General features: G+C 41.9%; 2 protein-coding genes and 1 long non-coding RNA gene across 6 annotated transcripts in view; 2 read left to right on the top strand and 1 right to left on the bottom strand.

Moving 5' to 3' along the window:
- Window positions 1-4,413, bottom strand: part of LOC128892078 (uncharacterized) — a 59,545-nt gene extending 55,132 nt beyond the window's left edge. The window contains exon 1 of the long non-coding RNA XR_008461001.1: window positions 4,283-4,413. This is a non-coding gene — a long non-coding RNA (uncharacterized LOC128892078). The remainder of the gene's footprint in view (window positions 1-4,282) is intronic.
- Window positions 1-10,200, top strand: part of LOC128892049 (serine/threonine-protein kinase NLK) — a 187,570-nt gene extending 177,370 nt beyond the window's left edge. Inside the window, exons 10-11 of one of the 3 annotated variants that reach the window (XR_008461000.1) lie at window positions 8,768-9,261; window positions 9,782-10,200. Coding sequence is in view for 1 of the 3 variants with exons in the window: in XM_054152119.1 (XP_054008094.1) it covers window positions 8,768-9,002 (235 nt within the window). In the remaining 2 variants the exon portion in view is untranslated. Of the gene's footprint in view, window positions 1-8,767; window positions 9,578-9,781 lie in introns of those variants that run through there. The other 2 variants (XR_008460998.1, XM_054152119.1) reach the window with 2 other exon arrangements.
- A 4,404-nt stretch (window positions 10,201-14,604) lies between these two features.
- LOC128892040 (NAD(+) hydrolase sarm1) overlaps window positions 14,605-27,232 on the top strand; it is a 120,311-nt gene continuing 107,683 nt past the window's right edge. The window contains exons 1-2 of one of the 2 annotated variants that reach the window (XM_054152093.1): window positions 14,605-14,964; window positions 17,152-17,321. In XM_054152093.1, coding sequence (XP_054008068.1) covers window positions 17,283-17,321 — 39 coding nt within the window. In that variant the 5' untranslated portion in view covers window positions 14,605-14,964; window positions 17,152-17,282. Of the gene's footprint in view, window positions 14,965-16,343; window positions 17,322-27,232 lie in introns of those variants that run through there. The other variant, XM_054152094.1, reaches the window with a different exon arrangement.

The raw sequence follows: 27,232 nt of genomic DNA, 5'->3' as shown, positions 1-27,232 counted from the left end.
GAAATCGGTTACAAGAAACTGATTCAAAAGAAAAGTGAGTTAATCGTTGCTGATTCGTGATTGCTAATTACGAAAATAGTTTTTCACCCGACAATCGCGGGTGATACTGCAAAAGTAACGAGTGCCCGACTTTGTTTCGAAGTCGGAACGAGCTCAACCGGCCGCTCGAGGTCACTTTCCCCCACTTACCGACATCAGACACGCCCCTTCCGCGTCACGCGAGACGCATGGACCTATAGGACAGTTTGGCGGGGATGATCCCTCGCTCTGAGCTCGAGCGGCCGATCGAATTTGCTCCTATCGTAGAAAAAGTGTCAGAGAAAGTAACTCGCAATGAAAATTTTGGTCGCGTGCGTGTAAAATCTGTATAAAGGAGAACCGTTGGGTGAGCTCATTGTTAACCTTGTATCGGATAATTTTTCTCGATCGTGAACCGAATGAAAGCATTTCCAGCAACGTTTTACACGATAAACCTTCACTTAGAGTGTTGATCGATCCCTTGTATGACTAACAAATCGTTTCTTTTGTAAAATGTAAAATAAAATTCATGCAATAGAAGGTTAACACACCGTGTAAATATTAGCGTGTAACCTCGAGAATTCGCGTACCTTGAAAGTAGCCCGAAGCCTTTTCACAATTAGCGGATAAAGACAAACGAAGAAAATGGATTAAAGAGCCAGGAGTGAGATAGAGGTGGTCGAGTGACGATGGTAGATTAACCAGACGTAAGAAAGGAAAGAAGATAACCCTCGACCGTTGTTGTACATAGTTAGACTAGGTACCTCGATTAAGTTTCTAAGGTTTTAGTCGTGTAGGTAGTGTACTTAAGCTCGAACTCGACGTTTCGAGGGCGGGCACGTATTTTTTAGGTTAGGAATCGCGAGACGAGCCTCGAGATGGGAAGTTTTACTCGTTCTTTGCGCGGTTTTTCACCCCCCACCCTGAATCTAGGTTTGCGCCTTCGCTAATCTTCCATTCTCGGGCTAGGTTTTAAGCGAAAACTTACATACACACACACACACACACACACACACACACATGTACACACACACACACCTTCGACGAACATTGCGCGTAAAAGCTCGCCCGCCACGATTTTTCCTTTTCGTCGAATCGTTCTTCTCGCGTCGGGCGAGGCTCGTTTTTACTACGATATAAAAATAAACGATAACAAACAAAACGCAAAAAAAAAAAAAGAAAGAAAGAAATACATTGAATTAGATGGTAATTCGTAGAAATTAGGCTCGACGATCCGGCACTTCTTGACGCAGAAGACCGATTTAGCCTCTTCGCTCGCGAGGATATATTTTTTTTAACGTATCGATGGCATGGTTTTACTCGCAGAACTCGCCGTTGAGAAACCCGCGTTCGTCGACTGACGAGCCGCCCGGTATAGACGAATCGCCGATCCCCAGACTCGCAAGAATTTAAATAAAAACGCAATCCCCTTCGCTCGAACGCAATTTCGGATTTCACTGAATATTTCCCGAGAAAACCGACCGACGATCTGTCCGAAAGAGTCGCGGTCGTATCGACAATTAAACGAAAAATTGCGAGTGCTCGATCGTTGATCAAATCTGATCGTCTATTTAAATGTTCTCTGCGTGTCCCCTGTTCTTGGTGTCTTCTACTTTGTAAATACGCTAATAGCGATCCATCCGACGGAGTCCCTCGCGTTAACGGAGATAACAGATACGAGTAGATTTCACACACCCACGTTTTTCATTCACAACATTCGAACACGAACGTAACCGAATGGAATTCAACTGGTCCTGGACCGACCTCCTGGTTCCTGCGATCTGAACTACGTTAAAGAGATCGACATCAGGATTATTCACTGTGATTTAGGCGATGGAGTACCTCGCACTCTATAGATAACAGGTATAAAATGCATCTGTACAGGGTCTACACTCTCAATTTTTCTGTTGCAAAAATTTAACAAAGATAATCTGAAACACAACTACGTAAAACGTAGCAAGATACGATTTGCAACAGTTTGTCGCTATGGAATCGAAATCAACTGGTAGCTCGAGGCGAAATTCCTTGTTTAATCCTCTGTATGGTTCTGTGGAAAGTCGATAGATGGAGTAGCAGCGCGCTCACGACAGGTCCGCCCATCTTGACGTCGAGGTAGGGATAGCCCCGCCCGCTCAGGCGTTGCTGGCGGGATTAGCCGCGCCCAGTGGCCTTGAGCGACCAATTGATTCTCGATTGTTCCCATAAACAGAAGATCATTGCACATAAAACGACTTTGGGACTCCTTGCGCACGGTTCGCGACCAGTATCTCTTAACGAAAACGAGTTAAAGAACCGGGCTTTAAAGGCGGATCCCTAACTCTTCGTATGCGTTTAATTAACTAACCTTTCGATGAACGCCGACGATTAGCGCGGCGTCTGTACATAAAGCGAACTTTCGTCTGGGCGATTACATCTACGTAAAACGATAAGCGTGTGGACTCTTCTAGAACCTTTACATATTATACATATAACATATTCCACGGACGTGTATGTGTAAACAAGTTCTTTCGTGTCGACGCTGTTACACGCTTAGGAACGTTTCTATTCAGCGCATACGCGCGCGTACTCTCGGAGACGGGCGGCCGTGGCGATCGTCCGCTCGTGCTCCAACCACTCTAAACTCACGGCCAAAGTAACGTTTAGGGATGCTCGTATGCCTTCTACGCACGAACACACAACTGTACGTCGCGCACGTGGTGGCAAGTCGATTAATTAAATTCGAAGCAAACGAATTAAATGAAATGTCAGAAGGTAGTGGAGTAGGAAATTGGTTGAAATTGCGTCGATCTTCGAGCAGACACTCTAAATTTAATATAGGATAGAATCTTAAACAGTTTTGGAATCTTTCCCTCAACCCTCCTCTGCTTATACATAGAATTATAAAAAAGTTCACCGAGGTTTGAGAATATCCACTGGCCCCGTAGCCACTGTTTAATTTCAGTGTCAATTTAAAAAACAAACCGAATAGAATCTGAAAATAATTTCTTTCTCAAAAGATAACATAGAATTTCTGCAACAAATGGTCACGAATACAACTAGGGTGAACCGATTAGTCAAACCCACCCCGTGCGTGGCGCGTTAATGTTTCTCTTCCTCTTCCCAGCAACTTCTTCGAACTTTTCAGCCAATAGGAGCGTGGTATCGCGACGTAACCGCCAGGAAATCGTCGTCGCCCTCCGCGAGTCTGTATTTATCATAACAAAACCGCTCGCGACGAGGCGGATCCGTGTATTATACTATCCTGTACCGCGACCGTAGGTGACGAGACTACTCGTAGATGACATAGGGAAACGAAGTAGAGAGGCTGATCTCCGCCGTGTAATTTTTATAAATAAATGATTAATTGTAAACAGTACAAGCTCGTCGTAACGCGGCGTTATTATTAAAAATGGCAGAGGACAGCGATACGAGAGCACACACCTTTGTAATATATAACGAGAGGGCCAAACGGGCGAAATGGAAAGCATCGTGGTCGGGTGACGACGATTTCCTGGCGAGCTTTAATCGAATCGAAAAATCGAGGGGACAAAGAAACGCGATATTTTTCAAGATTTTTCTCCGTGAACGTTTTACACAAAGTCGAATAGTAAAAGAGGGTGAGAAACATTCCCACACACCCTGGCAATGACAATGAGAGATCGAACGATCGATCCCACGCTCGTTGTCGGCGAGGTTCGAGGTGGTTTTCCTCGATACTTTCTAGAAAACACGTGATAAGACTCGAGGGGCCGTCGTAACACGAAGGCAGTGTACTCGATTGTAAATAGCAAGAGCTGTAAAGGGGATACAAGACGATTGAACGAGAAAAAAAAAAAGATTATTACATGTCGATGCCTATATCTGTTTAATCTACGTAACGAGAAGGAAGCAACTACTGCTGGTCACTATTAAACTAATAACTAAACGCAGTTTACTCTATCTGTGTGTGTCGGTTTCGATTGAACATAGATTTTGTATCACCCTTTTTCTCCGTGTATGGTGTGTAGCCAGGGGGTCGACTTCGGGGGACACGGGGTCGTTATGGTCGGCGGGAAATGATCGAACGCGTAGACACTCTGCACGAATGTGGGTCAAAATTTGCATTTGGATTCGAATTCGACACAGGGTATTTCATGAAGTGTGCGTAAGTGTAGACGCTTTTTTTTACGAGTTTACTTTCATTGCTTGTAAAGTGAGAAGCTGCACTTTATCGATCGATCATAGAAATTTAGGTTCTGTGGTCTCGAGTCACTCGAGAATTTTACGTAAGAGAAAAACTTTTTACCTGAAGAGATGTGGAAATGGAGCGGAGGTGGTAGCAATGAGGAGGGAATACTTTTGGTGACCTTCGACGGCCAATTGAGCGAGCTCCAACCAAACCCTGACAGTTGCTTACCTCTTCGAGCAGGATGGTCCAACCTGGTGAATTAAAAAGTTACTTAGAGTCACCAAGATACTCGAAGAGTTACCTTCCCCTTTATTTACTGCATTTCTCAAAAGTTTTTAGTCTAGCGTCCGTCTTATGGTCTTATATCATCTTATAGAGTTGTCTCTAACAAGCTTTCAAAAGACGAAAAGCTTGTAAACTTTATAAAAGTGGACTTGAAGGTCACAATAGATTTCAAAGCGTTTAATTAATACAGTACCGTGAAAAAATTGACGGTAAATAAAGGGTTAAACTGGTTCGGTTATAATTATACATATTATATGTACATATTATATATACATATTATATATAATATTATATTACATTATAAATAAGAAACAAAGTCACATGGGGATAGATTCGTACACGAACATTAATCGTTATTTCTGGCCAAATTGCGACCACATTCGATGAAATACCCTGAGGTACTCCGCACTTACGCGATTGTATATAACGTCCGCGGGAAATCGCACCGGTTTTTGGTGGCGAAGCTCGCGAACGCGCTCGATGATTCGTAGAAACGCCCCGTTTCCATCGAAATCGAGCCTTTGATATGTAGATTAAATCGTGTCTTTCACAACTACGTAGTCCTTGTAAATCGATTTGCGATAGAAGGAATTCGCGTTTTTTCGAAACTAGCTCGTAACTTTTAACGTACAAGCAAAGGAGCCATACATACACTCCCCCCCCCCCCTTTTTTCGCGAGGGGAAAAGAGGGATTCGAACACGGAACTACTTCGATGTACGCTTTCGATCAACGCGCGGATCACGATCGCATGTCGATATTTAAAGATTGTATATCGTGCACATGTCGTAGATGTGTCTACGCACCGGGTGTGCTGGAGACCACTTTTTTGAGACACCAATCGGGGCGAATTACTCGGTAAACGAAAAAACGAAAAGGGAAAAAAAACAAAAACGAAAAAAAAAAAAAGAAATATACGGTATAAGATGGTTTCAGTGAAAAATTAAAAAAAAAAAATAAAAGATTAATTCTGTCTCAAGCTTAGATTGTGTCACCGTGTTTTTTGATACTTATCGGAGATATTGTTAAGCGCATCGCGAAATGTATTCGAAACCATACGACCACGAGGTTTTACCAGGCTGCAACGAAATCGTAGCCCGAGACTTCGAGGTATCGCTTCGTAATCGCGCGACACGAGTCGAACACCGAAGAAATTGGTCTTAAGCCCTTGCGTTCTCTGGTATTAGATGTAAAATACACTTCGCGGGATTTGTGGTCGAGGAGGTATACGTTTTCTTCGAGGCGAAAATAAGTTACGGTTTCTTATGCGGTGAAGAGACACGAGGTATTTTAATCCGTAATTACGCTTAGATATGTATTCGTTCTCATAGAAGATGTATACAATTTGATACGAAGTGAAAATTAATACTCGAACCATGATAAACGACAAATTAGTCAGGAGTCTTGAATTCGAAATTTGAATCTATGAAATTGTTTTCGTGGCTAATCGAAAACAGGGTCATTAGGAAAAATCTATCAAGTACGTTAACTACCAGTTTTTTTTTTTTTTTTTCTTTAAAATATCACGAAAACAATTGCGTAATTTTCTTTCGAGAAAAACTGGCCATTCCTCGCTCTTAGAAAAAGGATACCGCCTCGAGACCGCGACGATCGATCGATACTCGTCGATATAATGCACACTTGTCGTCGTAGAGTCGAACTTCACGGAAGTAGTAGTCGATTCCAGCCTAATCTCGAGCGGCGCGAAGTCGTGCCTCGATAACCTTTCGAAAAATAATCAAATCGTGGAAACACCGAATCAAAAACAAGAAAACCACGGGGGGAAGAAGAAAATACAACGTGCGCACGCACGCACATGTACACTTAGACAAAACAAAATAAAAGTGAGACATGACGATTAAACTTTCCAGATGAAATATCCTCGATCGCTGGTTTAGATGTACGCAACGTACACGGTTCGTTATCGCGATGCCAGGGGCGGATTTAGGCTGATCAGGAGACGAAGACGTTGATCACGAGGGCAGGATTTTATTCGAACAATGTATAACGAATGTATCGGACGTTTAGCATCAACAGGATTCGTAAAATGAATAAATCTCTTCCAAAAGAGCGTTAAGCTATTCTAACTAATATCAAATCTGGAGAATATTATATTTTATTTCAGGCAAATTCGAAAATTTCCTGAAAGAACGTCCGTTGTAATTAATTCGCGAAGGTATAAATAGCTTGGAAATAATTGTTTTGTTTGAAAAATAAGATAAAATTCATGCTTTGTGGAATTCAGTTCTAAACAACATTAGAAAAATGTTAAAAGAATTATTTCTTCTATGCTTTAAATAAAAAAAAAATCAGTAACTGAAAAGGGCCCCAAAGTCGATGCTTCGTTTGCTTCATGCTAGATCAGCTCCTGGACGTCGCGATAATGACAAGGATGGGTTATGTAAATTAAGTTTGTAAGATTCTCCGACTAGTAGCTTAAGTAACGATCGCGTGCAACGAAGAATCGAGAGCCCATCTGTAACGAAACTTTTTCGTTTCCTAGTTCATCCACTTTAGCTTTCCATTCGAGTAACTTCTCTTGATTGGAAAAATTGAGTTGGGCAAAATTTTGTTCAAATATCGTGCAACGAATTCGTAAAACTTAAAAAGTATAAATTCATCTCACAATTCGAATTGGAATCTCTATCGAACAAAATAATAAATCGAAGTCTCTCTGCCTCTCATTGGCGATCTAAAAGTTTATTACTTACACAAGAATTTTGCCCATCTCCGATTCCTCGTTGCACATGACTAAAATTACTCCAGTTTGTAATAATTAGACAACGGACTTTTTGTATCGTTAAAAAAGAAACGAGAAATGTTGCTCTGTTATCCAAAAAAAAAAAAAAAAAAAAAAAAATAATAGAGTAACGAGTGGTTGACGGTGATCGTGAAAATTAGAGAAAGCGAGATGCACTTGTAGTAAATAAATTCAAGCATGAAGTAACGATGAGAAAAATAAACAATACCATCGTAGAACAAGTGAATCTCGATCTCTCCTGTTTGCAGTGGCCATTTCCAACCACCTCGGGCTCTAAATTCTTTTTTTATCGTACATGCACCCTCTCGGATCCGAAAGTTTAATCGACCGTTCGAAATTCGAGGCGTTTTTTGGGCTTCGGTGACGGACAGAGCGTGCGCAAAGGGCGACTAGAGATGCGAACGACGAATAATAAGGACAAAACCAGAGCATTGAAGACTGGCAATCAAAACTAACGTAGGCAGATTATAAACGTAGATTTAATCCAGTGTCTAGCACGGTCGCGCGCAGTCGTCTATCTAAATATTTCGAGAGAATTCCGTTTCCACGTCTAAATTCAACAAATGTTAGAAAGTAAAATCTCTCTCTCGAGTGAAATTAAATATCGAGAAAAGCGACGTAAAAAATTAACGAAAGGACACGTCGATGGATAGAATTTCGCGTATTTTGAGAACTTCGTGTACAGAGTACCCCCGTCGAGTTAGAATTTAAGGATCCGTAGACACGATCGTGCTAGACGGGGATAAATCATCGGCGAAACTAATGCAATTCTACGCAACTCTCCTTCGAAAGAAATAGATCGTACAGTTTTGCGAGTAAAATGCACGTCTAATGTAACGCTAGTGAGTAGATAGGTAGGTACCTGCATTTCATGAAATTTAACATGCTTGAATAGCTCCTCAATAAATCGTTATACATGTTTTGATAAACCTGTGTTTGTTTCTTGACCCTTTCTAAAACGAACGAGACAATGAAACGATTCAGTGGAATTTAATTCGTAACAGTCGCTGTCATAACGAAACCAAAATAAAAATTGAATAGGATTCTAAACTCGAGGTACACGTCTACTTATTAGAACAGAAATAGAATCACCAAACTGAGAGTTTCCCATCCTCAATAATTTTCTTCGAAATCCAACAAACTATTATTCTTATTCCTTTCGCTCTCATCACGTCTTCACGATACCAAATATTTATGCAAATTCATATTCTCACAGACACAGAAAAATAATTCCAACGTAAATGAAAGTGTATCTCATCTTCTGAACAGTATAACGTCCGTATTATTATTATTGATATTTTGTATATCTTTTTATCTAGTCCCTTTTTATCTAGAATTTAGTCTCGAAATTGAAATTCTCGATTCAACCTCGCGGCGTACGCGCAGCAAGCGCGTCATACCGTCGCAGGGGGTTAACCGACGTTCCACCGTGGTAATTCGTTTCCGAAGAAGTTAAAACGGCGGCTATACACCCCGGCTAAGGTCGACTACCACGGGTGAACTTCGTAATTTTTTCTGGCGCACGTGCAAAAGACTCTGGTGATTTTCTGTTTCGTAGAACCACGTTTCAGAGCCTGGAAAATCATGCGATCTCGGACGGAACGGGTCACGGGGACACGAGGGAATCGCGGCAATCGGGCAGCACGCCGATTGGCAGCCAGGACATTGACGATAAATGGCAGCAGCCTCGTGGAGACATTGCGGCCGGGGCGATTCTAATCAGCCTGTCGGACGCCATAAGTTACGCTGTTAAGGAGTCGCAGATAACCCCACGAGAAAATAATAAAGCCTAATGAAACTGTTTGCAATGCTGATTAATGATAAAGGGAAGCGGGTCTTTGATTACACGTGGGCTGGGCCTTTCGTTCCTTTCCTTTCTCTATTCGCAGCTAATGTTATTAATACGCAACCAGTTTCCTCTCGGTTTCTTCTACGAGGTGGACGGCTATGGCGACCGACTACGACCGATCCTCGAGATCTGTCTATCGAACGTCCAAACTCTCGCCGTTCCTCTCGATGTCCAGAAATCTGGTGGGCTCGATCTTCTGGTAGGTGAGTTACGATATAAAAGGCAGAGAGAGTCTTTTCATATTTTTCATTACTCTAATTTGGTGCTTCTGAATTTTGTTCGAATTAACGAGATGTTTGAATGATATGCAGATTGAACGCAGATTTTTTGAAGAATTTATTTCAGATGGAAATAATCCTTTTGTGCAACTATCAGGAATATATATTTTTCTTGTATTTAGAAAGTTTTCAAAATTTCATTTAGTATCCCTTCGTACTATTAGATTTGCCGAAAAGTTACTTCCGTGACTCAGTTATTTTGTGTCCCAGCGTTTATATAAATAGACAATCTAATTCCTTAGATGTTGATGTACGCAATTCAATAATGTAACATTCGACATAAAATATCGTGTATGTATTACTTATTAATAAAATGGAAGAAACTTTTGGGACAACCTATAAGCTAAGCTTAATCTTCATTTTACGTGATGTAATGGAGGCTGTTATAACTATCTTATCTGGTTGGTGCTATCTATCCACTAAATTTTATCGAGTCGATTTCCAGGAATGCTCTCGACATCGCGAGTTCTCTACCTGGTGGGATTCTCTACGAGAACATCTCGAGGATCAACTACTCAATGGCGGAGTGATTGCTCGAAAAATCCATCGAAACACCCCTCGAAGAAACCCTTACATTTTTTAAATATTCATTTCCATTTATTACCTATTCTAGGATAAATACTATTATTGATAAAAGCTAATATTCTACCTATTTATAGCTCGTATGAAATAAAGTAGGGAGCATGAACAATAATTTGTATCGCAAACACGTCAAAATATTAGAAATGTACGAATAGAACTAAGTAGGATATAAATATGTAAAAATATGTGAAACGTGATTCAGTAATACAAACTACCCTTAAGACAAGCGATTAAGAATTCGCAAGTCTGTTACGTCACTCCCTTACACATTGTAAAAAATAAAATGCATGTTCGTTTTACGGCTGTTTTATCTTTGCAATCGAGATATTGTACCAACCTTAAAGAACAACCAAAGAGGTAAGCACAGTTTGTTGAACATCTTTTCAGGTCTTCCAGTATAGTGTGTAGACTAGACGTGCTATTTTTATTATTCTCGATGGCGTAAAATCGCGTTGAAAAATGAATTATAAAAATAACATTTCGCAAATAATATTATTATAACCGGGTGAAATTTAGAAATAATAGACGCGCACAAACGATTTTAATTTTATAGTTAGAATTAACTACAGTATCTACTATTTTTAATCTGGAATAATATTTCACACAGCACCGGTTAGTATATTGTTCACCCAAAGACACGGTCGCGATGTTGCTCACGCGAATGGTTCGAACGCGACTGAACTGTCTTTGTCCTTCCCCCGTTGGCGAAAATTTTAATTGAGCCAGGCAAGGTCGCATACGGGGATAAGAAACCAATTAGAAGATTCTAAGAATCGGAGCCGTGACGTAACATCAACAGTGTTGCGGTGTATGACCTCATTTGGAATCACGTATGTTGTTATTATTTTATATCATTCTTTCTTGTAGTGTTTCACTTATTTTCCTGTCCTATTTAATTTCTTTACTTTTATTCTCAGTAAATTAAGAATTGAATTAAACACCTTCTATTGTGTGTTTTGTATGCTCACCAATTTTAAAAACAACAATACGTTAACTAGACTTTAGTAAATCTTAACGTGGATTGTCATATAAATATATAAATTCCTCTGAATAAATTAAAAAGCCGCCCATATTATTTAATTTTAATGACTTACATTCAATTACTAATCGATCTGAACAATTCTATATAATAGGGTATCTAATCCTAGTCTTAAATTAAAATTTTATATAAAAATATAACGTATAATTATATTTTAAAATTAATTTATTTACTTCACCAAAATTTGTGTTAAACAATCTTAATATTAATTAAATTAATTAATTTATAAACTATGCAAAAATACTATCAATTGTGTATTCCCATCATAAAGCATTACTAACGAATTCCAGAAGAATTAGGGATGGTCTAAATAAAAGTGTCTAAATAAAAGCATACAAGAACATATTCGTTTCACAAGTACCCGAAAAAAGTGGACATGGAAGTTGTTAATGGTGATGCATGTACTATAAAAAAGACTCCACGTTGAAAGGATTAATATTTAAAAAAAAGATACGTGCGTTCCCAAAACATGCATCAACAAATGTAATATATAAATTTTGACCAAACTCAACGGTATTTGAGAGCTAGAATTGATAATAAGACCTTCCAGAGTGGAAGAGTTGCTTAGAACAGGAAGGCTCGATTGGAATGGGGTCGGTTCGAGGACGAAGCAATTTTTCGAGGAATCGACGTGGTTTGCGTGCCGACGACGACGACGGTGACGCAAGCAATGTTTACAGGCGTCGCGGCGATAAGAAACGACGCGACGATCGCGTTCGCCATTGCGAAAAATGAGGCCCCGAGAGCCTGCTTTCTTCAGTCTCCTCCTGGCTCTCTAAGATTACGTACGTGAACGCCGGTAATACGCGCGAGACACGTGCTCGCCCGGCGGTGCTTTTTAATCTCGCGCTTTCATCGGCGTGCGCCCGTTCTCCGCCTCGGCATCCTTGGGAAATTAAACGCTGCGGCTTGATTACAGAGCTGGGTAAAATATTATTTCGAACAACGAAATAACAGTAATACATTCCGATATAACAGTGCAAGTAGAATTGTTTACCGTTGCTTTTTAAAATGGCGCTTCGAAATTTCAGTTGAAGGGTACGGAGACCGGTGGTATCTCGTTTGAATATTTTATTTTTAGTTTGAATCTATGGTTAAACCATTTTTTTAATGGTAGTTTATCTTGTTTTAAGGAGTTAGAAGTGGGATTTTCTCAACAAGTCAGCTGCGATCGACGAGTATAGAAATAGTTTACTTGATTAGGTTTTAAGCGAGCCCGTTACGGTTCAGTTGTGCTAAAAAAGAAGTGCAGATTGTGTTTTTTCGCGATATTGCTTGGTAAATGGAGTTCAAGTGGAACGCTCCAACGATAAAGATGTGGAACGAGTAGAATCGCGTTATCGAGTGCGCGCGTTCGTAAAGGTGTAGAGAAAAACGGCTGCATCTCGAATGTGCAGTCTTCGCGTACGTTGGTTCCAAAAAAAAAACGTCCGTACCGGCACGAATGCATTGCAGTCATCGTCCAAAGGTTCGCAAGTCAATCAGTAAAAAGCGGAATAGATCTACCGATTTCTTGTTCCAACATAAACAAGCTAGCATTCAATTTTAATTGTATCGAGTTATTGTTTCATTGATATGCCCCAGGAATGGGGAATTGTTCTTCGAACAGTTTGAGCCTTATCGATGTTACATCAGATTTGCTATCTGTTTCATTCGTAATTGCACACAGAGCTCGTCAGAAATACAAAAAAAAAAAAAAGAATTAAAAGCAAACTAACTTTTTTTAGAACCTAATCGCCTGGACCGATTCAGATGGGACTTGGAGTAGTATCCCCCTAAATAACCTCTCGAATGACATCGGACACGTTTCGTCGCTATTTCTTTAAGTTTCCGTGGAGTTTATTCTCGGTGTGCTTCGAGGCTGACACGAAAATACTCTCGGCTTCTAGCTACCACGGAAGCTACCAGCTTCTCAGTTTCCGCGCGCTCTGTCGCTTCATTGACAAAACGAGTTTCCCCGCGCGACTCTCGATGACGCAAGCGAGTGTTTACGATCAACACGTGCCACGCGAGAATGAACCGCGACCGGCCACTCTCAGTTACGTTTCGAGCGCTTCGCGATTCCAGTCGTCCTCGCGTTCTCCGCGGCTCGAATCGTCAAAGGGCGCGAAACGACAACTTTCCAAAGACATTCACGAGTGTTTCGAGAAATTTCCACAATAAACGAACCGTCTATCCGCTCCAAACTCGCGTTTCTAGCTGTCCGTCGTCGGCGGAGGACGCCTTGAAATAACTCAAGATAATCGCAAGGATAATGCGATTATTCGCGCTGCTTGGATCGATCCCGTGCTTCGAAAATCGCGAATATAAGGAACAAGATGGGAGAAGATTTATCTAGAGTACGAATCGATTCCGGGATTAAAATTTCGTAGCTGTAAGGTTGTATGCTTCTCAAATTTGAAGTTTCTTCGTTATTTACCGCGATACATCCTTGATTCTCAAAGTTGTGAACGTTACTTCTGTTGTATAAGTTACTTTGTTGAAAACCAGTGTGAAATTCACGTCTTCTTTTCCAGATTTACAATTTCAACCCCCGGCCAGGTCTATCCTTCATTTTCCAATCTGTGAATATTATCCTCGCTTTAATAATCAATTCTTTTCGATATTTTACGAGTGAAAAATGGAATTCAGTGTATCCGTGCTTTCTTGATAATAAAATACGTTGTCAACAAATTGCAGCGAGATGCACCTACTCTCAGTTATGAGAAACAACGCGATCGCAAGTCCTCCCGTCGTAATAAACTCTACGCGTATCAAAGGCAAATGAATACTTTCGGTTTCTTCGACAACCACAGTCCACTTTCGAGTGTCAAACTTGTCAAAAGCTATTCCTGCCGTGTGTGAATCGATTCTCTGACCCAAATTTCGCGCTAACGAGGTCGAATCGTCGACTGCCTCTAAATTTGTTTCGTTTACTCATTCAACAGCCTCTTACTGCGGTTACAAGAAGGTGTACGAGTCTGCAAAAGGTACCGGGTACGATGAAAGTGACAATTGTTCGTAATTCTCGAGCTTAGGAATGTCTTATGCTTGTTATCGTTACTGTTACTATCGCGATACTCTTCCTACAAAAATAAAGTGGCATTCGCGTTCCTCGGCAAAACCTATCGTTAAACAACTGCGAATGTGATAGACTCTTCAAAAATAACGTCACGGCAAAGTGGAATGCGAAACACTTAAAATTATCATTTATTCACAGTCTCTCGTTTGCTCGGACATTTACAACGCGCGACGTGGAATTCATATGGAAATCAGAGATTCCTCAGTGCCATTTGAAACTGCATTTACATTGTTTCATCGATCCGTATTCCGAATTCCTTCAACTCAAGGTCTGACGAACCTCGTTAGCTGAACAAATTATATTTCGAATAAAAACATCACTCCAAATATTTCCATGAAAAACTTCACAGTCATCTGTAATCTAGCTTTCGAGTTTCCCTACGAGATTTCCATTCTGTAAATAAAGTGTGTCGAATCTCGAATCGGAATGCCAAGGTGGAAATTGCCGGGCCACGGACGGAGGAGTCGCGCGAAACTCCCAATAGCCGTTTAAATTGTTACTTCGATGCGTTTCGATAAACTGCGCGCACTATCGCGACGGGAGGCGGCGAAACGCTGACGACAGTGATGTAACGGTGGAAAATAAAGCGGTGACTCGTATGGATATTGGTACCGTGTGCTGGCGGACGCGTAAACACGTGATAGCGGACGGCCAGCGTATGTGTAACAAGGAACTTTCCTCGAATTTTGGGAGCCAGTTTTTGGGAAAACTTCGACCGGGTGCAAATCGGCTCGACCCGCGACCCAAACGTTCGAAAACTCGTTGCTCGAAAGTCGCGCCGGTTTCCCGCCAATTCCTCTTCGGACTTTTTGTCTCGTCAGCCGTTCCTCGACCGGATACAAACGTTGACCCTGATGTGAAGTTCACCAGTGCGAGGAAAATGTATCTTTCCGTCCGTAAACTGTGTTTTTACGAGAGCAATGCCATTCGAGCTAACGTAGAAGAGGTGAGGCTTCCGTGGGAAGAGTAGAGTTTGGTTTAATCGATTTTTTTAGTTCTCTTCTTCTTAAGAAACCTTTCAGACATGTCAATTTCCCAAATTTACCTAAATTAAATAATAGGTTTCACGTTTTCAAGTAAATAATTTCATTATAAATACATGCAATCGATCCCAAAAATATTCGAACCTTCTATGTTCATTGAAGAAGTTTGTCTAAATTAAATGATAGATCTGATGTTTCCAAATAAATGTTTCATTATAAATATATATACAGTATTGTCTCGAAATAATCAACTATCCCCACGTTTTTGTTTGAAGATTAGTGGAAAGAGCACAGAACATGTGTAATACTATTAGTTGTACGTAACTTGCCACTATACCGAACCCCTTGCTTTTTCTATGGGTTTCCCCTCGTCTCGCTCCAGAATAAAGTCAAGCCGAATACCATACCTCCCTCGAAATAAGCAACTCGACGGTCCCGACCGTGTTGCTTATTTCGAGACGATACTGTATGCGTAAAGTTTATTCATGTATATATAATTATAACGAAACATTTATTTGGACTCGTCGAGTCTGTCATTTAATTTAGCCAAATTTCTTCACTAGGCATAGAGAGGAATACTTACAGGACTGACCGTATATAAAAAGTCATTTACGAATCGACCCCAATGGTATCGGAAAGAAATACATCATTTTTGCCCGCATCTCATTTAAAGTTCGAACGAGTCGGGTTCGTTGACCCGCGCGATGATTTCTCCTTTTCGAGGAGCGATCCTTAACTCGGTGAATTCCGTTGAAATTCGTTCCGAATCGTTGCTCATGGCCGGTTGTGTCGCGTTTCTGGCCCATTTCCCTCCCGTCGCTTCGTACGTACGTCATCGGCGAGCGCGAATGCAAGAAGCGGTCGTTAGCGTTCGCTGTGCGCGATAAGGCCACGGTTTCGACCTCCCGACGCGGGAACTTGAAAACGCTAATGAGTGTCAAGAGGTTGCCCGAGTCGAAAATAGAATCTGACGTGCTGCTCGGGAATGCTTTTTTAATTTAGCGCGAAACGGCACCGAGTTTCCTTTTTATTCCGTGAACTCGAGCAACCGGGTGAACCTTGTCCGAACATTCTTAAATAGTTCGCTCTGCTAATACATAGGTAAATAGGTATGCTACCGAAACGTAACTGACTGCTATTAGCCAGCGAGCAAATGGTATAAAAATGTACTTGGGTTAGAGAAACGAACAGATCGAAGGAACTCGAGTACCGGAATACTCGAGTACTCAAATAGTTCAAGTTACTCGATTATCTAAATACCCTCTATATTTATTCGAGAAATTTGTCTAAATTAAACGTTAAGTTTGATGTTTCCAAATAAATTTTTATTATGAATATATACGTGTGTGGCGTGTATTCATGTACATATCCATAATGGAACATTTATTTGAAAACATAAAATCTATCATTTAATTCAGGCAAACTACTTCGATAGACATAGAGGCTACGAATACTTATGGGACTGTAATCAACCATTCTATTAAATGATATCCAAATAATTGCTCCATACTTTTAACAGCGTCTGCAGTATTTTATTGTTTCGATTAACAATTGAATTCTAAATTATCTACTGACCAGTAATATAATATGGGAAGTTGTGAGTAACTTTAAAGAAAAGCTTTAAAAAATATAAATCGCTACAGGGTGTTTCTGCTCGCGATCCATAGTTGGAATAAATGTTGTCCCGTCCCTGGACTCGATCGATCCTGGCTTCGGGATGTTGGACGACGTGGAAACTTTATATTTCCACGAGCCGCGATGCCGAGGGACGGTAATCCATATTATCGGGGCATTACTGTCAACTCGTTCGTTCCTCTCGGTTACTAAGGCTTCTTCAGTTTCTTGCGGTTATTTTACCGTAACTCCCAGTTATCCGCGCGCCTACGCGATCGGAAAAATCGGTCTCGAAATCGAAACGTGAGAATTCGCGATTCGCGAAGTGAACGGGTCAATGAAAAGTCATCTCGAACATTGGATTCGACTATCTCGAACAAAGTTGACGATCGAGGACGGTTGATGGTCTCGCGAATGTTCGAAGATTCTTTCGCGAAACGATCGCGATCCTCCGCCGATCACAGGAGGTGACTGAACTCTCGATGGACCAGCTGGCTTAAATACCGCGATAATAAACGGCAACTTTCTCGGAGCAGGTTTCGGCGAGACGATGACGAACGGAAGAGTCGTTCGCTTGGCGAAAACTCAAAAAGCCAACGTCGAGGCGTCGCCAGCCGACGGACGTGGTGCACGTGTTTGAGGACGCGGTCGAAGACTTCCGGAAATCATGGGCAACGCGTCGTCTTGCTGTCCGCATCGCAAAAAGGTGAGTTCCGTTCTCCGCTCTTAAAGTGGAAATAACAGAGAACCCGAAGTGTCGAAATAAAATTTCAAAGAAAAGATTTTATTTAAAATATTAAAGGATAGATTTAAAAACAGCTCCTACAAAATTAAAGTTCACCATTGTATAAGTATGCATGGGAATTGTTTAAGCAGAGGAATGATTATTCGAGTATGTAGTTGGTCGTTTTGGGAAATAAAAGTATACGTGGTTTGAAATTTAAAATGTAAATAAGCTTGGAAAATGGAAATTACGATCGTTAACGTTAAATGGAAAAGAACTTTTCCAGTCTAATTTCGTATCAAATGACTCAGCCTTGAAATTATCACTTTTTACATTGGTGTTTTAAATTCTCGTTCAAGCTATGCTTTAATGTTCAAAAAGGGGACATTGTAATCCCAATCTGTTCAGTATTGGTACTTAGGACCTCTGGTACTTTCACTTTAAACTTGTCCTCGTTTATTTTTTTCTCGTTTGTAATTGTTTTCGATTGTATTTATTTATAAGAGTATTCGAGTACAGAGATTATGCAGGCTCGAAATATCGAATCAGTCGTGAGTCGAGAAACGATGAAACACGAGCATCGATGTATCTTCGAATTACAGTGATACGCGTTGATAAGAAAGCGAGAGATCTAGCTGTATGGTACGAGATTGCGTCGCGAGATGGCAGCATGCTTCGATTATGATTATCCCGCGCCGCGTCACGTGACGACAGCAAAAGATCATTGACCCCAAAAGACAGAAATTTTTTTATTTGGTACTCTCTCAAAATCCAAACAAAATACGGATTGCATTTGCCGCGTTAAAAAAATAAAAATACGAGTCAAAACTAGCTCCGAAGTGTTGATCGATATTTGTTCGATGTTTTCATTTAAGATTAACACAATCCGAGCATACACATGCGAGTCGTTGCTCGAGAATATTTGTAATTCATAAGTCTGTTGAATATTCAACAAATAAATACACGTTAGGAACGATATCAGTCGAAGGAGGATTCTTTGCGGTAGCTTATCGAATAGCATTTAAGTATCATTTACATAGCGCGAACAAAGAACTTTTAAAAACGACCTTTCCAAGCTCATTCATCTCATCTTTCTTTTAGTAAGATTTCTGTAGATTCTTTCTGTAGATTTTACTTGCTACTGTTCAGTCGGGATCCACGAGTGCTGAGGATTTGTAAAATCATTGATAAAGATTTAGGTACTGTGGAGAATTTATCTTTGAGTGTGCAAGCAGCAAGTGGATTAATAATCCAAATCTGTTTGTCACAGGATTAATCCTGTTCCCTCCCACAACGACGATGGAGACGAAAAAGTTTCCCCTTGTCTAAGGGATACTAAAAAGCATACACCTTAGTCCTCTTCGGTGAGCTTATTTCCTAAACAAGGAGAAACCTCCTTACTTCGACCACCGTCGCAACGTACATCACGAGGATCGATTTCACTGGGAAACAACCTAAAATCTAGGACTTCCATTCATCCACTTACCATCTGCATAATTTCTCAAAGATTCATCCTTCATCTACCACTGGCTCCACCGATCCTCGGCACCCGCGGAGACGTCAGGAGACCGCAACAAAGGATACTTTATCGCGCGTCGATCGCCGATCGATCGGTTTGCGCGAGCCGGCCGGCTATTTACGGCCACGTGTGTGCCCAACAGCTTTTTACCCGTGCCTTCTACGGTCACGGTGATTTGTACGTATCCTTTCCTCGTTTTTAATAACAGCCCGGCATGGAGGAATCTGCCGCGGCAGAACCTGTTACCGATCGGTTGCACAAGCGGTATCGGCATCGTTAGATCTAACAACGTTGCGAAAAAACCGCGGCGCGGCCAGCACGCCGGGAAAGCCAGCGATATCCATGGGAAAACCGACGTAGCAGGGGGTGGACGAGGGAAAATGAGAGGCTACCCTGGCTCGATCAGACGGGATTCGCGATTGTGCAATTGTGCCACCGCGGAACGAGCACGCGGCCTTCGAGTCGAGAATAACTCGGCTCCGAGTTATTTTCTGAGGCCAATCACGGCGTTGATGTACGAGGGGGAAAAAATGATCGTCGCGGATCCAGAAGTTTGGGTCGGTGGTCTCGCGATCGATGGCTACCCGGTGGACGAAACCATAAAGTCGACAGGGAGATGATTTTCGGCTGTAAACTACGTTTTCGTAATAGGGATGCGTCGAATCGTTTGTTTATGAGACTGTTCCGTGAGAGGACCATGGAGACCGCAGAAGACTTTGGATTTTATTACTCGTGAATTGAATAATCTCCGTGGCTTACCTGTTACGGCGATCAAAACATTCGACTTTTTTGCTAGTAAAGTTCAGACACGCAGCAGGCTTTATTATTTGAACCAACTCCGAATTGTGTGTATAATTGATTTGTACAGTTAACGACGAATTTCGTAGCAGCGGTCCGAAGGTCGTGCCAGCTTCGAACTGGCTCTTGAATCTTTCTGAAAAAATGCGACCAAGGCTGATAGCGTTCGAATAGAGCAGGCAATCTCTCCGAGAAAGAATTCGCCTCGCAATTACGCCGCGAATTCCTCGCGCTAACGACCGACCACCGTTCCTATTAACCCTTTTACGCTCAGTCTGTACTCGCGTTATTAGTAAAGAACTCTCGGGATAAAACGTATTCGCAGCTTAGAATATAAGAAATTCAACGAAAAAGGAATTTTAGACTCGTGCAACTGTTCCATCGAACTTTGAGTTTTCATTCAAATCCAGGAGGATTTTCGAACACTTCAATTACCTATCGATAGACGCAGTTTTAATTACAATAGCAACCGTAGCTTCTCGAGTAATACGATAATCTCTTAAATTGAAACTGAAAGAGAAAACTTGTAAAATATCTAAAGTAACTGGCACGTGTTCTGCAGCTTTCTACTTCTCCGTTTTGTCCCACGATTCAAATTTTCTTTCTATTCAACGAGTAAACAATTTTTCGCGTATCCAGATAAGAACATTGCCCATCTCCGTAACAAGGCAGGTTTTACGAGCGCGAACGCGACTCGCGCGGTTCACACGACCACGAAAGAGTTCGTTAATTTATCGTCCGTAATATATCAATGTTTTCGCGACACGGCGAAGGAAAGTCGCGTACTTTGCCCTGCAATTAACTCGACCTGCCGTTACGCCGATTCCCTCGCATCTGAGACTGAAACCTTAACGCGCGCAGTAAATTTTGTTTATAATCTCCGCATGAAACGTTTCGTCTCCGATAGCTTGATGTTTTTACGACGTCCAGGGGCTCGTAAATCGCGAATCTCCACCTCGTTGTCAGGGGAGGGGGGGGAACTTTCTAAGTCGTCGATAACTATCTCCTCCATTTCGTCGTTTATACTTCTCCAAGTGTCGTTTCGAAAATATAAGGCGAATCGTGGAGTGCTCGTAGTCGATAACGGTTTCTTTCGATTGTTCGCTTCGCGGAATAAATATGTCAAGATTTCGATCGATTTTAATTTCGAGAAAACCAAGACAACAACCGAAAGTTATTTATAAAAAAAAAATGAAACCCGCCAGATCTCTAAATAATTTACTCGTAGAACTTGGAGCGACGAATCGAAGGAGTTCTATGTTGCCATACAGTAATAAATTTCCAACGCGTTATCCACATTCCGTCGGCATCGATTAACCTTCATGGAAAAGTGATTTCGACGATGGATATCGATAAAAGTCGCGGGTTAATTACCGATTAGCATCTGACGATCGTTACGATCTCGAGACGCACGCTGAGCACCGAGATGGTTTGTAAATAACAAGAATTGAAATCTATATGCCACGTTGGCGCGAACACATTTTTCTACCCATTCCGTTCAACACGAAAGTAATAAGAGCTCGATCCCTGTCGCGACTGCGACTTGGAAAATTACTCGGCGCTCGTTTTCTTGTAAATCATTAATTATGTCGCTCGGCGCTGGCCTTCGAAAATATATCTATTCAAATATTTGCCGGCGTTTAATTCATGCTTTCTTGGAATAGATTTCGCGACGTACGATGTATTCTGAAAATTATTATAAAATTATTACAGATGAACGAATAATAATAATCTTGACGAATTTTAACGTTCGACGTTGATAAGATATATACAGAGTGTCCCAGAATTAGTGTAAGAACCGAAAATGGGGGATAACTGAGACGATTCTGAACCACAAATTCCTTTGCAAAAATGTCGGATGGTGCTTCGTTTACGAATTATTAACGAAAAATCACCGACCAATCACAGCGCCCGCCGTGACCTGTTGTAGACCAGCCAATCCTGGCTCGAGCCTATGCTCTCGCGGCTGAGCGCGTGCAACTCGGGCGCTGTGATTGGTCGGTGGTTTTTTCGTTAATAATTAAAAAACGAAGAACGATACAACATTTTTGCAAAGGAAATTGTGGTTCAGAATCGTCTCAGCTACCCCTCCATTTCCGGTTCTTGCACAAATTCCGAGACACCCTGTATAGAGGACGAAGAAAACGAAGATTATCAAAGATCCATGTACGTCTCAAGTTCCTGTGTTTAATATAATTACAAATTATCTACGAAAATGGTAGTCATAGATAATTATCATTTCGATGGGAATATGAATTTATAATAGTCATGTCTATATATGGAATTTATAGAAGACGTTAGTCGTGAGAAGTGAAACTAAAAAATGTTTAAATAAATATTGCTACGTTGCTGAAGGTAAAGAAAATTATGAACAATATTTCTTAATAATACCTTTATAATTGTCTATTTTATCCTGGAGGTTCCCTTTTCCAAGTATTACCATTCACGTCAGCGATTAGGGACACCGGTTCGGAATACGTATTGTCTGAACGCGTACGAAGACAATGGAGGGTGGCTCCGAAGGGGTTAAATTCATCTGGCGATACGCGAAGCATTAACGAGCGTGACTAACGCACCAGGAAGTCGTGTGCCCGCAGTTCCCGGCTCAGATGTGTTCGAGGTGTGACACGCAGAAACTGGCGCCAGCGATATCCTTTTACGAGCTCGTAATTTCCGCAACGTCGTGCACCGTGTCGCGACTGGAGGATTCGCGTAGCCGCTAATGCGAGACGTTAGGCAACAGCAAACGCAAATGCCGCGTGTCAGGAGGCGAAGGTGAATAAAATAGATTATCCGTTTTTACGACGTCGTGAGAAAATAATCGACGCTCGAGGATTTTTCTGTCGCTGTACTGACCTTGCTCCTCGTTACGCCAGTCACCCACACGTTAAACTGTCGCTAATCGAGCGCCCTCGGCCGATCGCTTCATTTCCATGCCGATGGGACTCGTTGCGTGCGTGGGAGCTCGCGGTATCGTCTGGGAAACAACTATCGCGTCGTTCGGAGCCAATTATGCGTATCGCGATGAAAAACGACGTCCATGCGCGCCGTTTTCCGAGCCTTTTCAGTCGCGAAGAAGTTTTACGCTTGCGGCCGTTTCTAGGTGTTTGGTATTTAAACCGACAATGGCGCGATCCGTGCTTCGACTGCAGTTCAGTTTTGGGAACAAGTGGAGAACAACATGGTGAGTCTATAAATTGTAGAGGCGGTTCAAAGTTGGACCTATGGAAACGTAGGAACGACTATGGACGGTGAATGATGCACAAGTGTCGCCGCGTGGTCCACAGCGACACTTATGGAACATATTCGCTGTACTTGCACAATAAAATTGCAAGAATCCGTTTGAACTCGACGCACGATAAAGGAAAATATATCCTTCAAAATCTTACTATTACGCGTTTAATTTGACGTCCACGAGGAACATTATTAAAGAATTAATTAATTAATAAAGAAATTAATTCGGTCGACACAATATGCATTGTCACATCGATATCGAACGTGTGATTTCCTATTATGTATCATCGCTACGAATCCGTCATCCGGGATTAAGGTGGTTTAGTTGGTAGCCGCGTAGATTTCTACCAGCCAAGAGGATATTTCGAAGAGACGGTAGGTGCGAAGGATGAGTTAATCGAGTTAATCATGATAATTAAATGGCTTCGCCAGCGGCTGCGTGTCCGTGGAACGTGCGTGTTTCGTTTTTTAATTCTCCTCTTAACGAGAGAAATATCCGTAAAGGTCTTCGCGATCGCGCTGAGACTCGGTTGACCAGCAGGATTTAGAGTTGGCTAATCGCGGGGACTGTTTCGATAAGTGGGACACCGCGGAGTGACCCGTAGATCTGCCACACGGCTCAGGATGTAATTATCATATTGCGAGATTGGAGAAAAATGAACGTTGAGATAGCGGCCGCTAATCCCTCCGTCTCGTTGTCAAAATTGACGTCTCCATTAATCAAGCTCGCCATTACGGGATAATAGCTTTCTGATAACATCCTGGCTGCGTTTAATACGCTATAATTAGCGCTTGATTTCAGATTGATACCCCTGTCTACGTTGTTACACTGTTTCTGCGCCTAATCTACACCTAATATTCCATGGAGAACCAGAGCGATCTGGAAACGTACCCTGCCACCTGAATTCTTATCGTAAATTATGGGAAACTAATCGTATATTGAACATTACGAAAGGATCATTGGTGAGATCATCTTGAAAACGAGTAACATTATTTTTGTATCATTCGATATACAAAAGTAAATAAACCCCAGCAAACAGATCTTCTATTAAGCGAATTGAATTCATATAAAAAAAAAATTGTTGAACAGAGCTTATGATTTTCAATTATGCAAGATGGCTTTCCCCCACACTTTTTTTTTATTAAAGAAACGAAAGTACGAGAGTATTCTACTCTATTTTCTGTTTTCAACTATTCAGTTAACAGTGTGTAATATCCGAGTGAAGCTACACTATGCAATCACGATGGAAGATGAAGATCGATGATCATTTTATGCCTTTCACTCTTTCTCCTCGTCCGTGACTAAGAAAGGGCACGATACGTTTACGTATTCGCGTAACAGGTTCGCACGAAAGCAGATGTAAGCGGGGACTACCGATCGCGTATAAACAATTTTTCCAACGTAAAGATGATCTTTAATCAGCTGCATGGACCGGTCGGCAAACCGAACGGCGTGCTCGTCGACGTTCCACGCGTACGACTGGATATAAACTGATAAGCTGGTATGCAAATCGCAACCTAGGTCGACGACTTAATAATAATCATGAAAATTATGTTGTCCGCGTTATCACGGTTACTATTATTGCTTCCCCAACGAATAGAGAGAGATTTCCTTTTGATCTTGTCCTTATTATTTTATTATCTTATTTCAAGAAAATAATTTGAGACAGACCAGCAAGGTATTCTTTAACAACAACAACAAAAATCGAGAAGTCGTCGATACAAGCAGACTCTTTTCTATAAATAACCAGGCTAATTCAATTTTCCGTACGCGAATGTTTACTTCGTTATAACCTGCAATGATAACTTAAATCCCCAGTGTTCGCTCGCTATCGTTGTACATACGAAATTAATATTTTCGAGGTCCGAAAAAATTCCATTTAAGTCTCCGATTCTCAGAGATGGAAATATTAACCAAGACGCGTCGCTCGATCACTGGGCGTGATCGCGATCGAGATAGTCCAATGATTTACAATGCACGTTCGGGTGGGTAACGCGCACGCGCACGCGTACGCGAGGAATATACCGTCGCGAGGTAGCTTAGAGCGGCGGTGTCGCGATCGCGAGTTTTGATTGCGATCGAGACGCCTGGGATCGTGATTAACGAGACCACGCGCGCCTGGATCGCGATAACTTTGTCGACCGTGATCTCGGGAGTCAATACAAATGTTTTACGAGGGTACGACTGCTGCCAGTACATTTCCCAAATGGTTGTCAGCCGGGTAAGTAAGCCGTGGCTCGATGTTAATTAGCAACGACCGACTCGTTGTCGCGGTTAATTTATCTTGTATCTTCGCGGAAGCGTTCCGCACGCGAGCGTCCCGTGAAAACGGAGCTGGATCGGATGAATTCAACGCTCGCGTTGCAACTACCGCTTAATTACAGTTGCAAGATCCTCGACGATCTTTCAAAGTTAACTATTTTTTTATCACTGGTAGCATGGTAGCTTCCAGTGGAAAGAAGCGGAAATCTTTTTACTTATCTGTTTTATATTTTTACGTTGATCACCTTTCTTGGTTGCCCATTAAGTTACATGGACTTCTTAATGCAATTTTTTATATCTTTCTCTTTCCAATTTCAAACTACAGCTACGCCCCTTTGACGCCATTTTGTTAAAAAAATATTTCTCGAAACCCCCTTCTATATTCAATCTACAGAAACCAAATTCGTTTCGGTGAGAGTTACGATATCGTCGAAAAAAAGAATTCTCGAAAGTGACTTTTGATTAAACGACGATTCTCCGAAGATTAATATTGCGTCGTTGGACAGAAGCGCGGGAGAACATTGACGACTAATTAACCGCGGACTCGCGGTGGACGTGGAACGGACTTTCAGGCGCGAACATACCTCTCCCGATTCCCATTTACATTTATATTAACACCGTCGTTTACGCTGTTTTATTGCACCCGTGAGCGTCGCCCTTCGACGGCTCGTCGCCTTCGAATCGCGCACCGGTGTCTCCGATACGTTTCAGTCCCGATTTAAACCGGCAATCTGGGAGAAGCATCGACGTCCACGGCTAATTTATGGTCGCTGGAACGTGTTCCTCGATCGACATTTTCTCGGTAGACTGGGAGGCGGGTTTAGGTCAAGGCGTTCGTCCGGCCACATTGTTCTTCACCGCGGCGAAAGTGCGCATACGATTAACGATTATTTATCCCCCGATGCTCGTTACTCGGGAGAGCTGACAGACAATCGTTTCTCGGTAACGGAATCGTCAAGGTGCGTTTTGCAAGGAGACGTTGTTGGACGGTCGATGGGACTTTTCCGTTACGCGACTATATGTATAGAGGACTTGGAAGACATTCCAGCAAACTGGGTGGGCTCGAGTAATTTTCACTAGTTCGGCTCGGAATCGAAGAAGATTCTATTTTGGTGATGGGACTTAACTTGGAACAGTTCGAGAGGAATATTTTATTATGTATTTTAGCGAGGTGAGGGGGTATGTAGAACTGTACTTAGATATTTAGAAAGGATTCTGTGGTGGCAGTTCTGTGAAGGGAGCGTTTCGTCCTGTGCCTGCTAGTGGACTCGTCAGTTAAGCTACTTAGCCGACCCGTGCCTTATAGTATTATACTTATTATATATTATACTTGTTATAGTATTGAGGGTCTCGCATTCGAACCACTCGAAAGGGTTGATTTTTTTGAGCGTTCGATCCAAGCTCGCGTGGAATAGTCCCCGTGCTCGCGAGCCTAGACCATGGACCGAGACCCAAACGCTCGTAAAAATCGACCCTTTCAAGTGGTTCCAGCCGTTCGTCGTCGCATTTAGCGACCTTTTGCTCGCTAGTAGGAACGTGTTTTCGAACAAAATCCGACGAGCACGGATAATTTATTACTCGAGGTTTATATACGAATGTTAGGCGGACCGAGCACTTGTGAAAAACACGCAAACGCGCGGTGTTCCTCTAGTGATGAGGACAGGAGATGCCACCACAATTCTAACAATTTTAGCGATGAGGATTGACTCGAAACAGTCCAGGTGGAATATATTATGATATTTTGGCAAGGTGAGGGGGTATATGGAACTGTGGATATTTTTACAGTCACACATTCCTGCAAAAATCTTCCAGGGATCGTCTATTCTCAGACTGTGACTCTATGTATTGTACTCTACTATAATTAATATTCTCATAGGTCACCTTGACGAAGGTACAAACATTCACGCAGATTACTCCAGCGGAGGTACACATTCACACAGGTTACCTTGGCAAAGGTATACACTCACACGAGTTACTTTAGCGAAGGTTCCCTAGCGGCACTGGACCACTCCCACTAAAAGCAAGAATCAGAATCGAAAGCCACTTATCCGAATCAGCAACGGGGCAAAAACGTGATGC

Source organism: Hylaeus anthracinus, unplaced genomic scaffold (assembly GCF_026225885.1).
Source record: "Hylaeus anthracinus isolate JK02 unplaced genomic scaffold, UHH_iyHylAnth1.0_haploid 12002, whole genome shotgun sequence".
Taxonomy (NCBI): Eukaryota; Metazoa; Arthropoda; class Insecta; order Hymenoptera; family Colletidae; genus Hylaeus; species Hylaeus anthracinus.
The sequence above is the reverse complement of the archived record's forward strand: the minus strand, read 5'-3'. Positions and strand labels throughout refer to the sequence as shown.